The 15,140-nt window shown below is 40.5% G+C and overlaps 1 protein-coding gene across 1 annotated transcript; it reads left to right on the forward strand.

Annotated features, from left to right (window-relative positions):
• Positions 1 to 10,726: 10,726 nt before the first annotated feature.
• Positions 10,727 to 12,415, forward strand: rai2 (retinoic acid induced 2). The gene has a single exon (XM_071512955.1). The coding sequence runs from the start codon at positions 10,727 to 10,729 to the stop codon at positions 12,413 to 12,415; it is 1,689 nt and encodes a 562-aa protein (XP_071369056.1).
• The last annotated feature ends 2,725 nt before the right edge of the window (positions 12,416 to 15,140 follow it).

A 15,140-nucleotide genomic window follows, 5' to 3' on the forward strand; every position in this document is an offset into this window, starting at 1 on the left:
TTTTGTAAAAAAAAAAATGTTTTCAAAGTTTACATTAATTTCAAACCTTTGTATATTTTTGAGCTGTGCAACACTTTGTCTTGTATTTATTTTTTAGTAAACATTGTGGAAATCCCATAGTAAATCCTATCAAAGCCAACTGCCAGCACAACTGGTTGCTTAGCAAATGTGTATAAAAAGGCAAATAAATGTGACTGCTTTGAAAATTACTCTTTCTTTGTGTCAGTTGTGTTGTGAATTCTTCTCTCCGGAGTACACATAATAGCATGTTTGTTTAAAAAAGAGATTTATTTTTGGAACTTGTGGGATTTAGTCAGTTTATCATTTACTCATATTTATTTTATGTGCATTTTGTGTTATCTGGAGAGCCTCAATTGTTTTTTGTCTTCAAATGGCTATGTAACAAATGTTGGAGAACAATATTTCATAATCAGTTGTAACAATGAATAATACATTTATTATTGGCTCTGAAAACTAGAGACCTCCTCCCTGCAGGACTCTTATGGCCTTTCATCTTAGTAAGATAAATAGAAGAAGTTTACACAACACAAGGTTACTATTCTGTCAAAAAACAAACACCAGACAGAGCTTGAAGTTCACTACTCGACTGCAGAGTGTGTTTTCTTCAAGCCTCTAGATGGCGACATCTCAGAACCTACAGTCCAAAGATAGGAAGACTCTGAATTGCCCACAGGCCTTGTAGTGTGTTTGTGTGTAGCATGGTATATGATGTATATGATGTAGTATTTAAATAATGGTATGTTAAGCCCTTTGAGACATGCTTATAAATAAACATGACTTTACTACTACTACAGTAACTGCAGAATAGAAGAGAACTTTTATTGCCCACACATGGACATTTGCCTTTGGCTTCTTGGTGGCAGAATTAAAAGATCCACAATCAAACAGAAAGAGGACACATTCCAGTTAATATTTCCATAAAGTGCAGTTCCTGGTGCAGAACTGGTAGATCTGGGTTAAGAACTCAGTAAGGAGTACAGTTACAAGAACACTGACAAGACAGAGACTTGTCTCTTGCTTATAGATTTCATTCCCATCCAAATCACATATACAGTGTATATATATGTTGTTGTTGTTTTTTTTAACTTTTACATGTTTAGCTGTCTCTTTTGTAAACTGGCTGTAAAATGGCAAGAATTAATATCTTCTAATACTAACAGCATGCATTGATTATCAGCTGGGTATGTGAGCAATATCCTGGATCACCAAGAGCTCCAGAAGAATGGCAGTAAGCCTGCTGTGTTTGCATGAGGATACATTTTCAATCCAGTGTCCCTGACAACGTTGATAATGCTGTGAGCCATGAGCACACATACTTCCATCTCTGCTGCATCATGCTGCGATGCTTCCAGATTCTGTTGATCTTGCAGCTGATGCGTTGCTGTTAATCTGATGCATGAAGTACACAGGGGACAATGGTAGAGAGGGTTGGGAGTCCGGTCTTGGTACAGTAAATCACAACTGCTCGGGACACCACTATGCCACTGATCTAACATGAACACTAGAGGGTGTTCTTCTCATGGCTGAGTCCACAGAAGAATGTGCATTGACTAACTTAGAGCAAAATGAATGTGAATAGCATTTAACTGCAACTAAATTAGTAGGTCTGCTTGTGAGAATTAAGACAGCTGAAAAGTTTTTAACAGAAGCTGAATAGGACCGCCCTCAAACTTACTTCTAGTTTTTGCCTGTGTCATTTCAAGTTTTTTTGTGATTTCCCTTTGTTGCTCTGGTTAATGTCAGCTGAGTTTGTTACGGACAAAAATGCCTTGTTCTCCATGCATTTTAACTGAGCTGAGATTGTGAGTGGAGAAAAAAGGGCAAACAAAGCCCCGGACTGTTTGGCATCCCCAGTGGGTCCCATCAAAGGCCATGCTGACCGTGAGCCCTGACCTTGATTAACACTGGAGACAGAATGGCTTGGCATGGGTTGTAGGTGGAGCAGAAATCAAACATTTCTGGTCTTAAGAGAAAAATGTCTGATAACACACAATAGCAACCTTGTCTGCAATCCCCACTGGTTTGATAGTCCGTGAGAGATTTGCGGTCATAATCATGCACATTAGGAATCATGCACATTAGGAAGTTACAGCTTTGGGAATGTATGTTCTTGTCTTTGAATCAGTGTAATATGCCTAATTTCTAATAATGAAGTGATCTCCATGCAGAATAAATCAAAATTTGTGAGTTAAGAGCTGAATCTAAGCATGAGGAATGGTCAAGTCAAGCTGGGATTGTGCCTCTCATAGCATATACTATATGTTTCTTTCAGTATTTGATAGTTTGTCTAACTTTGCATGTTTTGGCTTTGTATCACCATGTGATCTCTGGGTCTGAAAACAATACAGTAGATATTGCTCACTTCAATTTAGGCCTTCAAAGCAAATGTCAGCCTGACATGACATTTATCATTGTCAGAGTATTAAAGACCATTTTCAAGGACAAAGAAAATGTGTGTGGAAAATCAAATTAAAGGCCTTGGATGTGAACTGCTGGGGGAAAACAACACACACAGCTTCTCAGAGCTTCATTCACTGCAGATGTTGCCAGCACCACTAATGCAATGAACGAACAAAGACCGCAGAGGACTGATTCATATAGGAGAAGTAGTAATTGTAATTGTAGCTCGCTCAAAAACTGGGGATTTTTCAGAGATCTAGACAAATGTCTGTGTCCAATCTATGTGAGGAGACCGGGGGGTGAAGGTGGGGGTGCTGACCTAAATTCAAGATTGTTCATCCATGTGTAAGTATCCCCTGATGGGTTGCTTACTGACAGGCTAAATAACAGGACTGGTTAAGTGTTTGTATTGGTAATGTAGAGAATAGGTTTACCACAATGTGTACCATAAATGTGCTACAAAGTAGACCACTAAGATTTGAAGCTGTGATGTCATGAAGTAGCTGTAAAAGTCTGGAGCTGATCCATATATAGAGAATCAATTGGGATCAATAGTCAAGATGACTGAGAGAGCACATGGAGGGGATTTCTCTCTGTAACACTACAATAGAACAACAATCACTTTAGTAGAAAAGGCAAACATTATGTGGGTTTCCCTTTATTTTCTCTAAGCCTTTTCTGGTTTCTGGCTTTGGGAGAGAGTTGTTACTAATGTTCCCAAAAATTGATTGGAGTGTTAGACCATGAGAATAACAAATGAATTCTTAAACTTAGTTGCATTTGCACATGTGAATCAACTGCTTATTTGCTTGTAGACAGAGTGGGGGAGGGATGCTGAGGGGTGGTAACCACACCAAAGTCCTCATGCCACCAGGGTATATTGTGCGGCTCATTATAGTGCATTAAACAGCCTCCCAGTGGAACAATGAGAGGCCTGGACCCTGAGGCTGAGCCCCAGGCTGGCTGGAACTGATACGGAAGCCCTTGGGATCCTGCTCACCCAGGCCTGTCACCACCAGCCTCTCATCCACAGCTGCCTCACCGACAAACTCCATTCTTCTCCGCCTTTGTCATCAGTCAATCACCAGCCATCCGTGGGATAGCCGGTGCTGTGCTGCAGCCCAGTACTGTACAAAGGCCTGTCCACCAGTCAGAAATGATAAATAAATACAAGTGATGAGGGACATTGAAGAAACTACCAAAATGAAGAGGATGTTTGAAATATTGTCTGTTGTGCCTTTTTACCCTTAGCAATATTATTCCTAGAATGTCCCTATGCTTATAGTGTGTCCGTGGTATAGTGAGTTTATAGTGACATTATCTATTATTTTTGTTTGGTTGTCAAATCTCCCATGGTTTCACTATGGACTGGTAGTTTGCTGCCTATTGTCCTTAAATTTATTTATAGGACTGTAGTTATTTCTTGGTAGGGTAGACTAACAACTGAGCCTTGCCGTCGTATAGGACTTGGCTAAATTATAAACATATGTAATTGCTCGCTCATCGGACAAAATGAAGCCACAGCCGCTTGCGTTTATTATTATTTATTTTATTCCTATGTGTAGAGACGGAGCAGGGAGGAGGGAGGACCCGCTGACGATGCTGCGTGCGCAGCTTCACCTCCAGCCTGGAGTCTCTACGACTGGACCGAGATGAGAAGATAAAAGCCCCTATCTATTTATTAAACAATATTACAAGTCTCGTGTCATTCACGTATGCTTTAGGCAGAGTGGACGGCTCGGAAAGCTGCTAATGCGTCTGTCCGCTTGAGAGGTGAGTAAATATTTGGTGTTGGTAGCAAAAAGGGCATTTTAAGGGAACGATTGCACTGAAGGAAAAGATCCTCAGATGAACCAGGGTGAGCCTGCTCAGTTATACGTCGCTTACACACTCGAAGATTAATTAATTTAACATTAGCACATGAGTTTAACAAGGATTTATTTAGATACTGGTACAGTCTCGGTTTTAAAGCGCATTAAAGCATTTTTTTCTCTATTCCTATTCCTATTTGCGCAGCTAGCTTAACACAATCTAGACTGTATTCGTGATTAACGTGCATGTCAGGTCGAGCTCGTTTTTATATAAGCCAATTGGACTGAAACTTTTGAAATAACGGGTTATAAATTAACAGCGGGAAGCTTAATTAACCCTGCATTATTCTTTATTTAAGTCAACGTAGCCTGCTCATGCACCCACTTCATGTTATTACCGTGTGATGTGTGGAGACATGCGCATACACAGAATCAAAATAGCGCACAACCTCCATCGTTTTCATGGCGACTGGTGGGCTGTGGGGACCAAACACATCAATGACCAGGCTGATAATGTGCACGTCTGCCGGGGAGGGAGGCAGCGGCGTCTGTAGCAGAGGGAGGATTTCATGGGAGCGGTTGCGTTGAAGGAAAAGATCCTCAGATGAACCCACCAAGGACCAAATAACGTTATTCGGGGTGAGACGGGGCCTGTTGCAGTGGCCTTGGGTTTACTGATAGCCAGAGTATTTTCCTGTGTTGGTTTACTGTCACAAAAGCCTTCAGCCCTAGGCAGGAAATGACAAATATGGTATAATGCATTTTGATATTGGCAAGTCTCACCCTGCCTTGTATAAATAGACTACACTTTCAGGTATATCTTGACAATATATATAGTTTGATCACACAGAAGGTTAATATCACGTGGGATCTCTTGTTCTTAGTCTTAAAAGTAAATGTGTGGCCTTTATTTACTGTTATGTCTTAACATTTTTACATTTCAGTGTGCCTTGTGCAACCACCTATTAGCCTATGTTGTCATATATAGTGAAGTGTAATGTACTTGACACCCTGTGGTATAACCCCTTGGTATAAGTTGAAATATCCTTATTTCTCCATTTAAGGGGAATATTTCAGTGGCATATCTGATAAAACTGTGTATATTCAGTTTTCATGGTCATTTGGTGACCTTCGGTTACACCATGATCAGACAACTATATTAGTATTCTATCATAATTAATATATCACTAATAGTATTACACCCAGAAGATCGTCTTTGGGCATAGCTGACCAGAGATCCTGAGTGGGATCAAACCCTTATGTGAGTCAGGTCTAACACACCAGTCTAAGGATGTGAAGCTCTATGTGTCTCTCTAATGAGAAGTAATTGGCTATTGGAGCGGAGGGGTGTCGAGGGGGATGACCTTTAGATCATCTGCCATGCCCCATCCCCGGTGCTTTGTTCCCTCTGCTCTGGTCTCAACTCTTAAGTGTCATCTTCTCATTTCTAACCACAGAAGTGTGTGTGTGTGCAGCTCTACCATGAATCTGCTCTTGGGCCTAAAATAAAGAAGTGCTCTATGACTGCAAGGTTCAAAATAGTAACAAGGAAGGACAATAGCCCTTACAATGGCTTATCTCATTCTCAATTAGACAGTGAAGTTGAATTTATAACCAAGGCTTTGTTGTTGTTGTTTTCTCCCTACTATGGACTTAGTATGCCGCACATTCCATCGATGAGGCAAGGCACAAAAACGAAATGTGGAAATCATTACAGTAAAGGGGACAGGGGAGGGATTTCATTTGGCTCTCTGTCAGGTTTAGTGTTCTTCTTGGGGCTTGCCTATTTACCCAATTAACTGTTACTGCCTGCTTTTGCCCTAAACCCGATCTCTGCTGTTGAATTTTACACATAGTTTAGGTTTGTGTGTCTATAACAGAAAATTAGAGGGATAAGAATGGCACTGTGACTTCGCTGGTCATAACAGTGTTGTTTAAAAGACCAAGCATCCTGTGCTGTTAAGCAGAAATGAAACTGGATTGTAAACAACAAGCAAGCAGGTTTGTTTTGTGTTGCATGATTCTTACATAAGCTCATATTTAATGAAAGCTTTACACTGGTGATTATTTTTAACAACTATATCCCGACCTGGAAATGGGAAACTATAATTCTGACTACACCATGGCTTTGGGAAGATTCACAGTTAAACTAAAGCCAACTAGGGTAATAGGGTCACATTTTAATTTCTATCAGAATGAAAGATGATTATTCTTAGACCCTATATGTTAGACATGTGCTTTGGTACATTTTTGTGTGTGTGCTTGTTCGTTCAACCAGTTTACAGTAAGAGGTGTTAGATTTAGCCAGAGGAGCTGTAGCAGTTCATCTGTTCTGTTTGACCAAAGGGGAATGAATTATGTAAGTAGATTAAAACTTAGGAAGTAAGGAAGAACAGCCGAGGACATGCACTCAGCTGACTGGGTCTCCGTAGATCCGGTTCTCAGCCATTTAAGAGACATAATGTGACACATCAGCAAGAATCAAAGACCCACAGTACACCAAGTTATTATTTTTTTGGAAATGTCACAGAAAGCCTTGCATGATCATTTATGTTTCTGCAACATATGCAAGGAAATTCTGAACAAGGCCTGGTATGAATTAATCAAATGTAATGTGCAATCATTAACCAGTTCAGCTGACATTTTTTGATGTTTATGTAATATCATTCTTTGGCTTCACTTGCTTTACATTTGAATATGACACCAAGGCACAAGTGAAGTCACTCAAGACGAGAGTCAGTTTGAAAAGATGTAACAGGGAACAAAACAAGAGATAGAGTTGCACATGTTGTGTCTGTACGGCTCAGCCTAGTCTTTGCTGGGTAAACTTCCTTCCTCTGATCGTCTGCAGAGTTGGACATTGCACTCACATGATTCGAGTGAAGAGGAGGTAGAGCAGTGAGCCATGAACTCTGTTCTGGTGGGGGGAGACTAACAACATGTAACCTAGCATCAGGTCACCTGATCTGAAGGTCTGTGTAATACAATTCTAGCTCTATTTCTTCTCCTAAAACAGAAATGTTGAAACAAAACATGTATGTTCTGTTAACCTGAAAGCAAGTTAAAGTTAAGAGGACTAATGAGATTTTGTACATTATTGGTGCTGCAGGAAAAGCTGGGATATTTCACTTATTTCAAGTGTCAGTAATTGGGCCAAACCATTGCAGTCTATGACAGCCAGGGAGTCTCTACACAACCAAGAAAGACTTCTTTCAAACTGGTCAGTGAGGCTTTATTGTATCACAGACCTCATGACCATGTTATCAAGCAGGAAATGTCTCGCCTCCAACTTCCTGGAATGCAAGTTACAATGTAACATCAAAACAGTGGAAAAAATAGAATCCAAAATCTTAATATCAGAAAATTTTATTTGGGACAATATAATTCATCATTTACAATTTTCAATTTTTCTCTGTTAGAAAGAGAAATAGAAAAGAGAAGATAGTGTCATACTGACCTGATCATTTGTTCAACTCATTAGTACTCAGAATGTACAATATATCCATGTCCATGAAATTGTCAATGAATTATATATTGTGTTTTGTATTGTTTGAGAAGCTTAGTGATAGTATTAGGCTAAGCTCAGTGATAGGATAGTGTTACTAAGAAAATGAGCCTTTTGCCTGAATATGTGTGTGTGTGTGTGTGTGCGCGCGTGTGAACGTGCATGTGAGCGTGTGTCGGTGTGTACGTGTGTGCACACGCCCGCGTGTGAGCATGGATTCCCGTGGCAACAATTTTGCCTAGTATTTATTGTCTGTCCATCCCATGACTTGCAGGATGAGACAGCCCCATGAGGACAAAGCAGCGTGTGTGGTGCGTAAGCCTATTACATGCATATAGACGACCATGACCTGCCTGGCCATCATTCACAGTGAACAGACACCTTCCTCTGTGAAACGTTAAAGACCCACTGCCTCTAGAGTCTAGACTGTGGTGGGAAAAGACACTGAAGCTTCAAGCTATAAATACACTGAGGCTTTTATTGGGTTCTTGTAGGATCTGTTTAAGCATGTTTTTCTATTCCCAAGGTGTGCACCTCCCAGATCTTTCCCATGTGTCAAATGGCGACAAGGTGATCAGCCAACCGTCTGGCTCTACAATCCTCCATGTAATCCATCAGAGCGCTGTTACAATGTCTCATCTATGCTACAGAACAATATAAAACTAGCCCGGGGGGGAAGAGTGCTCCTCCTCACTGCTCAGTGAGGCAACCCAACACCACATGAAGGCTATTTACAAAAAAAAAAAAGAAAAATGTGTTACGCTTCTGCTAGCAAATTGGAATTCCATGTGTGCATTTAATTGAGTTTTTCACTTAAAAGATATTGCATGCTTTATTGTTGTTTTTCCAGCTTGCTTTAAGTTTCCCGTTCCCAAGTACTGAACATTATCCTTGGTGTTTCCATCTGTATGAATAATTGACCTTGCTGACATTGTAAGCATTGTATCTCAAGGCCCCCTAGGGACATTTTATCACTACCGATGGATGAGGGTTGACAGCCAGTGCTGGGTGGGACGTGTCGTCTGGAGGTGTCATGCAGTTGGGACGGCAAATACACAATAGACTTATAAGGGCATAACAACCACTGAAATGCTGTCCTGCAGGATGCTGTTTAACAACATTGGAGTATATACAGTGAAAAATTTGATAGAGAGATAGATAGATAGATAGATAGATAGATAGTAGATGGTAATCACAAATGAGACAGTTTGCCCATCACAATTTCACAAGCTGCACATTGAAATTGTATTATTTGCGCTTTGTAATGACATTTTTAAATTGTTGTTTACATTCTAGCAAGTCAAAGCCATTGCTAGAAAAATGTGTGGCTCAGAGATAAACATAATTCTGCAGCCATACTTTGTTGTCATTGGACTATTATTAATTACATTGTATTGTGGTTGTATTGAATCGTGAACCTCGTATTGTGTAACGAATCGTATCGTGAGATAAGCATATCGTCCCGTCCCTAATAGAAAGTCTGTAGTATATATAGTGAAGAATTACATAGATAGATAGATAGATAGATAGATAGATAGATAGATAGATAGATACAACCTAGCAAAATTGTTCTGTTAAAACAGAGCCAAATTCTGTCAATTTTTGCTGATCTGTGATAAACTGGGTCATCTCTTCCAGTGCAACATTTTCGATGTAAATACTGCTTGGAGCCCCTTGGCCTTGCAAATGAAAAGCTTCCCTACATTCAGCTGCATATGGCTTATTACCCCAGGCTTAACCTTTTCAACTGGAGTCTTAAACCACAGGAGAAGAGTGGAGGAGGGGAGGAATGGAATGGGCAAAAGTAAAAAAAAAAAAACCCTCTACAGTATGGCTGTAATCAGGAAAAGGCAGGCAGCATAATGGAGTGATTTGCTGCCCCTCACCAAGACCACTTATGTTTGGGGATGTTGGGTTTAGGAAGCAAATGATATGTTGCTGCGTTTCCTTGTCAGAGAGATAAGGGAAGGAAACACCCTAAGCCTAATTTTGTTGTACAGTGTTTCAGTCTTATATTATTTGAGAAATTGATAGAATCACATAAATTACTAACACAACGGCATGCTAGTTTTATACGCATTGAAGCCAATATATACAACAGATGTTTTTATCTTTGTTGCTTTAACTGAGCAACATCTTTCACTGAAATCGAAGTGTTCACTTAGTTTTAGTGGGATACAATTTTATATCCTGCATGATGAAACTATTATTTGTTCTATTTCTACTGGCATGTGGAGTAGATGTTTACTTTGAGGGTCTCATATGATGATATATCATATGAATTCATTGTAAAAACTGCAATTCCCCTGTACTTATTTGTTTGGGGTAAGTAATAAGGCTCGATGAGAAATTTTAATTATGTTTTATATTTTTCCAGCAGTGGGAGGGATTTTCCAGCAGTGTGGAGTCACTACTGCTGAATAAATGTAGTGAAACACACATGCTAGTTAATGGACTTTCTCAAGGTTGAATCACTTCAGTTGAAAGGCCATTTCAACCATAATACATCTGCACTCTATTTTATACAGGTTTTGACCCCATCTCTAGTTTATTGAGTATTTTGTAATAATGCTTTGTTTTGAATTCCAAAAAAAAAATCATATTCACTGTATTAAGAGTTTAAAATTAACTTGCTTATTTTCCCAACTGTATCCCTCACTGAGGCTCTAGGCCATGGTATGTTCTCATTTTCACTGCGCTGTATTAAACACAACACAGAGTATGTGTCCTCCAGATGACATCGCTTGGAGGATAATTTCCAATTCATTAACTCAGCAACTCTTAAACCAAAGGAATTTTGCAAGACTGTATACAGTTTTGGAATATATGTGAGATTATCCACATAATAGATCCAAGTTTGTTTTTCGATGAACATATTGTATAACATTCAATGTTCTGTTTCTGTGTTTCAGAGCTACATAGACGAATAATGGATGAGACCTGTCACTAGCACTTAATGAAGATTTTCATTGACTCTTCAAACTAGATTATGGATGGTAATGATAATGTGTCCATAACTATGGCACACACCCAGACTGAAGTGTGCAACGCTGAGGAGGGAGGAGGAGAAATCACTGGTAAAGTGGAGAATGGAGTAAATCCAGTCACTCCCACTGACTCCTGGGATGGCAATGCAGCAGGACTGACCAAGGCAGGGCTCTCTACCCTGGTTGAGACTCCAGCACCTTCAGTGGTGAGCCCAACCACCGAATCACCAGGAGGGATGGCACTAAAATTAGCCACAACTGTACTACACCCAATCTGCCTGGGGGAGAGTCCATTGATGCTGCCCATTCACCTCCAGATGGCTGGAGCAGCTGGGTCTCAGCTCGGCCAAATGGGGGCAGCACCATACTTCATAACAAGCCAAGGCCCAGTTTCACTGCCGCTTGTCTTGGATCAGCAGGTCCTCCAGCACCTGAGTCCTTCAGTAATTCCCCAGACCACCAACTGTCCAGCCTTGCCACTCCAGAGCAATGTCTTATGTCAGAATTCGTCTTTGACAGTTGGCTTGCCTCCAGCTGTCGACCAGAAGTCAGCAGGACAGGCCCAGGATGCTAACCTGCTTTCTCTCCTTCAGAACCCAGCTTTTGCAGCCATCTTGCAGGACCTCTTCCCTTCCCAGGCGAGCTCTTCAACCTGTCAGTCACCAGGCTCTGTGCCGACAGACCCATTTACCTCCTCCTTTTTTCCACTCCCTCCTCCGACTCATCCCTACACCTCCCCTCTGGCCCCTCTGGTCCCTCCAGCCACCCTTCTGGTCCCCTATCCTGTTGTCATTCCTCTGCCAGTGCCTCTCCCCATCCCTCTTCCCATCCCCATTCCTATCCCTCAGACTGAGGACTCGAAGGGGAACATGCCAAAACCAGTTTGCACTGTGAGTAAAAGCACTCAGACTTATTCAAAAGATACTACCTCTCCTTTCTCTTCGAGCAAACTTACGTCATCATCTCATCCACAAAATTTGCCCCCATCCTCACTCCCTTTGGTTGAAGGAGAGGTCCTAGATCTTTCCATCAGAGCATGCCCAGTGGAACCAAAACAGGAATACCCTTGTCCGCAGGACAATGTGCTTGACTTGTCAGTAGCTGGTGTGAGGAAAAAGTGTATTCAGTCATGTGGCTCCAGTGGGTCACCAGGAGGTGAGAGAGAGTTTACTTTCCAATCTAGTCAAGATGCTGCTGGTCCTGCCTTGTCTCTGGGTGTCGAGTGCACCCAGAGTTTAGATTCCAAGCTCCTGAGCAGTCTTGCTTCGCTGGAGTTCAGTCGGCAGCATAAGTGGGTGGTTGACAGTAGTGCCAGTGGGTCCAGTTCTCTGGGTCAGGAGGCGTCTCTCAGCGGAGCAGGAAACCTTGAGATAGTCAGCACCTCGCAGACAGCCAAGGTCATTGTCTCTGTGAAGGATGCAATTCCTGCCATCCTCTGCGGAAAAATTAAAGGCCTTTCGGGGGTATCCACCAAGAACTTTTCCATCAAACGGGACGGCAGCCAGGGGGCATCTCTGCAGCAGCTCTACAGAGCACCATCCAGGCCCCAAGGGGAGCAGCATGACCCCAATGACCCACTCAAAAAGGTCCCTAAAAACAGAGCTATCAAACTGAAGAAGGTCAGCTCACAAGAGATCCATTTTCTTCCCATTAAGAAGCAGCGACTAGCAGCTCTGCTCCCCAGGAAGTGAAAGCGCTTGCCAGAGGGGGATTAATTGCTGGACCGCTCTCTGGTAATACCTCTGGAGAGTACTGCTATAACATAAAACATATGTGGGGACGTTCTGTAATCAAACTCATATATATTTCCACTTAAGGCCCAGATTTAGGGTACATGTTGTATAAACTGAGGCTCATGAATGTCTGACAGTATGACAGTAGTAACAGAACTCAGAACTGGTTACCATTGCATTTTTCTGAATCGTTATGTTTTTTTGTAATGCACTAATCTACAGTGTTATACTGTTTGAATTTAAAGAACTGTTTTCGAGTATGGCAGCTGAACAGGCTCTCCATATGGCACTGGAGGTTCTCTTTGTAACTAAAATGTTCAACTACATTTTTCACTTTATAATTACAGTAAAGACACATGGGTTCCATTTTTTTCATTTGGGTTCATGGTTTGTTTCCATGTGTGATTTCTATTTAAGTGCACTGAAGACCTTAAGCCTGATATTGGAGGTACAGTATCAGAGCAGAGCAGTATGTAATGGCAGGACTTGACTGAGACTGTTAAAACATGTCCCATCATTGGAAATTGCTATATTCATCAGTAGCTCACTGAAGCGATGCCTTCTTTTGATCGGTAGGGGTTTAGCATGGCAGGTTAATAATGACTTGGCAGGGCTTGGGCCACACTTTCATTAACTTAAATGAGTGTTGGCAACAGTTGTCAGTTACAACAAAGCACATTCTTCAGTATTTTGTTTAAAGGCAGGAAAAAGGGATTTCACATTTAAACAGACAAACTGTCATCAACAGGCCGGTCCAAAGAAAAGGAAAGGATTTCTGAAAGCAACTATTTTTGTTTCTGGCTAAATCAGCCTTTTTTTAGTCAGCAGTGTTTCAGAGTACAAGTCAACATTGTTGATAATTTATCACACAATTACAAGCCAAAGCTACAGAAACAACTCACACTCAAGTGTACAAAATACTAGGAACACCTGCTCTTTCCATTAACAGCCTTGCCAGGTGAATCTAGGTGAAAGGTATGATACCATATTGATTTCACCAATTAAATCCACCTAAATTGTGAAGGGGAGATGAAGTTGAAGGGGAGGAGACAGGTTAAAGAAGGATTTAGCCTTTTGATAAATGAGACATGGTTTGGGCAAAAGACGGTGGACCTCATATTTTGTACACTCAGTGTACATTAAAATTTCCTTCAAACTACAGCCGTCAGAAATAATTTGTTCCACCTATTCTTTCAGGTGTGAAACAGTAGCCATTTTCCTGGTTGCAGTGAGAGAAAATATATTTATGTTAAGTGTTTTATTAATCTTAATAGAATTGCTGTTTGTAAAGGTTTTATAAAAACTCCATCTGCCCTTCATCAAATTTGTTGTTGGTGTAAAACATTTGTTCCAAGTGGTTTGATGTCATTTTTATTGTTTTCATAGAACACAGTGTTTTTGTGTCCCATGCTTATGATCAGAGTTGTGAATGTGAGAGTATTGTTGTGTGTCAGTTTATTTATCCTATTGAGTGCACTTTTGTCATAGTTTAGTTGAAAAAGATACAGGGTACCGTACCTACCCTACTAAAACAGACTGTGTTGCCCCATTGTGATTCTATCTTTTATTATATCTGTGAATGACAGGCAAATAATTAATATCCAGTGACATTTTTTTCTTATTATGAAAAATTGCAACATACTGTCTGTCTCATAACAGCCAAACAGCAGACTGTCCTGTTGAATAGCAGAGAATGCATACTAGAGATGGAAAATACCTACAAGCTCAACTTCTGACCTACTGCTTTATTTATATAAATACAGCATCAGTTACATCGTATACTAACTCATGTCATCAGTCCATCCAGCAGGAACCTCTTTGACCATTACGGATTAAATTTGTAACATTTTTTTTTTTTTTTTTTTCAGATGAGTGGGTTGTTCCCACAATTACATTGTTTGATTCAGATTGTGGACTAACTGATCGATTTTATGGTACAGGATTTTATCTTAATTTATTCTTTGGACAACTCTTTGTATTTATAATGTGTACATATGGTCAGTTAGGAGACACAATGTGACTGGAGATTCCCCAAACAGCTTCCTTTGTACCTGTCAGTCTTTTTGCCTCTGGATACTCAACTAGCATTTTAATTAAAATGTCAGTAAAGTGACACATCAGTTGAAATGTGTTGGCAGTTGAGTGTTTGCTTATTGTATATGTATTTACTTTTATATGACAGTGAAATAGAAGCCCTAAAGCCTAAATAAACATCTCTGGCTTTCCTTGACAAGATATTGTCATTGCCATTTTGATTTAAGGGCAGTGTGTCATCAGAGGGCAATCAATAAGCTTGACCTCATGACACTGGTTCAAAATCAATGAGAATAAATACATATTCTCATGTCAAAATTAATTCAATGAAGCAGTCTTAAAGGGGGGCTCTGTATGTACATCTTTCTTTTGTGAACTAAACATGCTACATGACAATTTAAACATGCAGTACTACATTCAAACCATACTGAAATGCAGACTCATGTCTAGTATTGCATTGTTTTCCATTGCTCAGGAAATACAACAGAACAAATGGTTTTCTGTCCTACTCTTTGGGACTATTTTCACCATTCTCAGTCCCACCTGGAGAGCAGTGTAAACCTCTCGTGTTTTCAGTAAGTTGATGTTGTTAGTAGTTGATGTTGGAAATTTACCCACTTAACCATTTTAAATTCAGTGTACTGAAAAA

Source organism: Centroberyx affinis, unplaced genomic scaffold (genome assembly GCF_046629955.1).
Source record: "Centroberyx affinis isolate AG114_WGS23_722 - 3 ecotype Tasmania unplaced genomic scaffold, CSIRO-AGI_Caff_v1 ptg000278l_1, whole genome shotgun sequence".
Lineage (NCBI taxonomy): Eukaryota > Metazoa > Chordata > Actinopteri > Beryciformes > Berycidae > Centroberyx > Centroberyx affinis.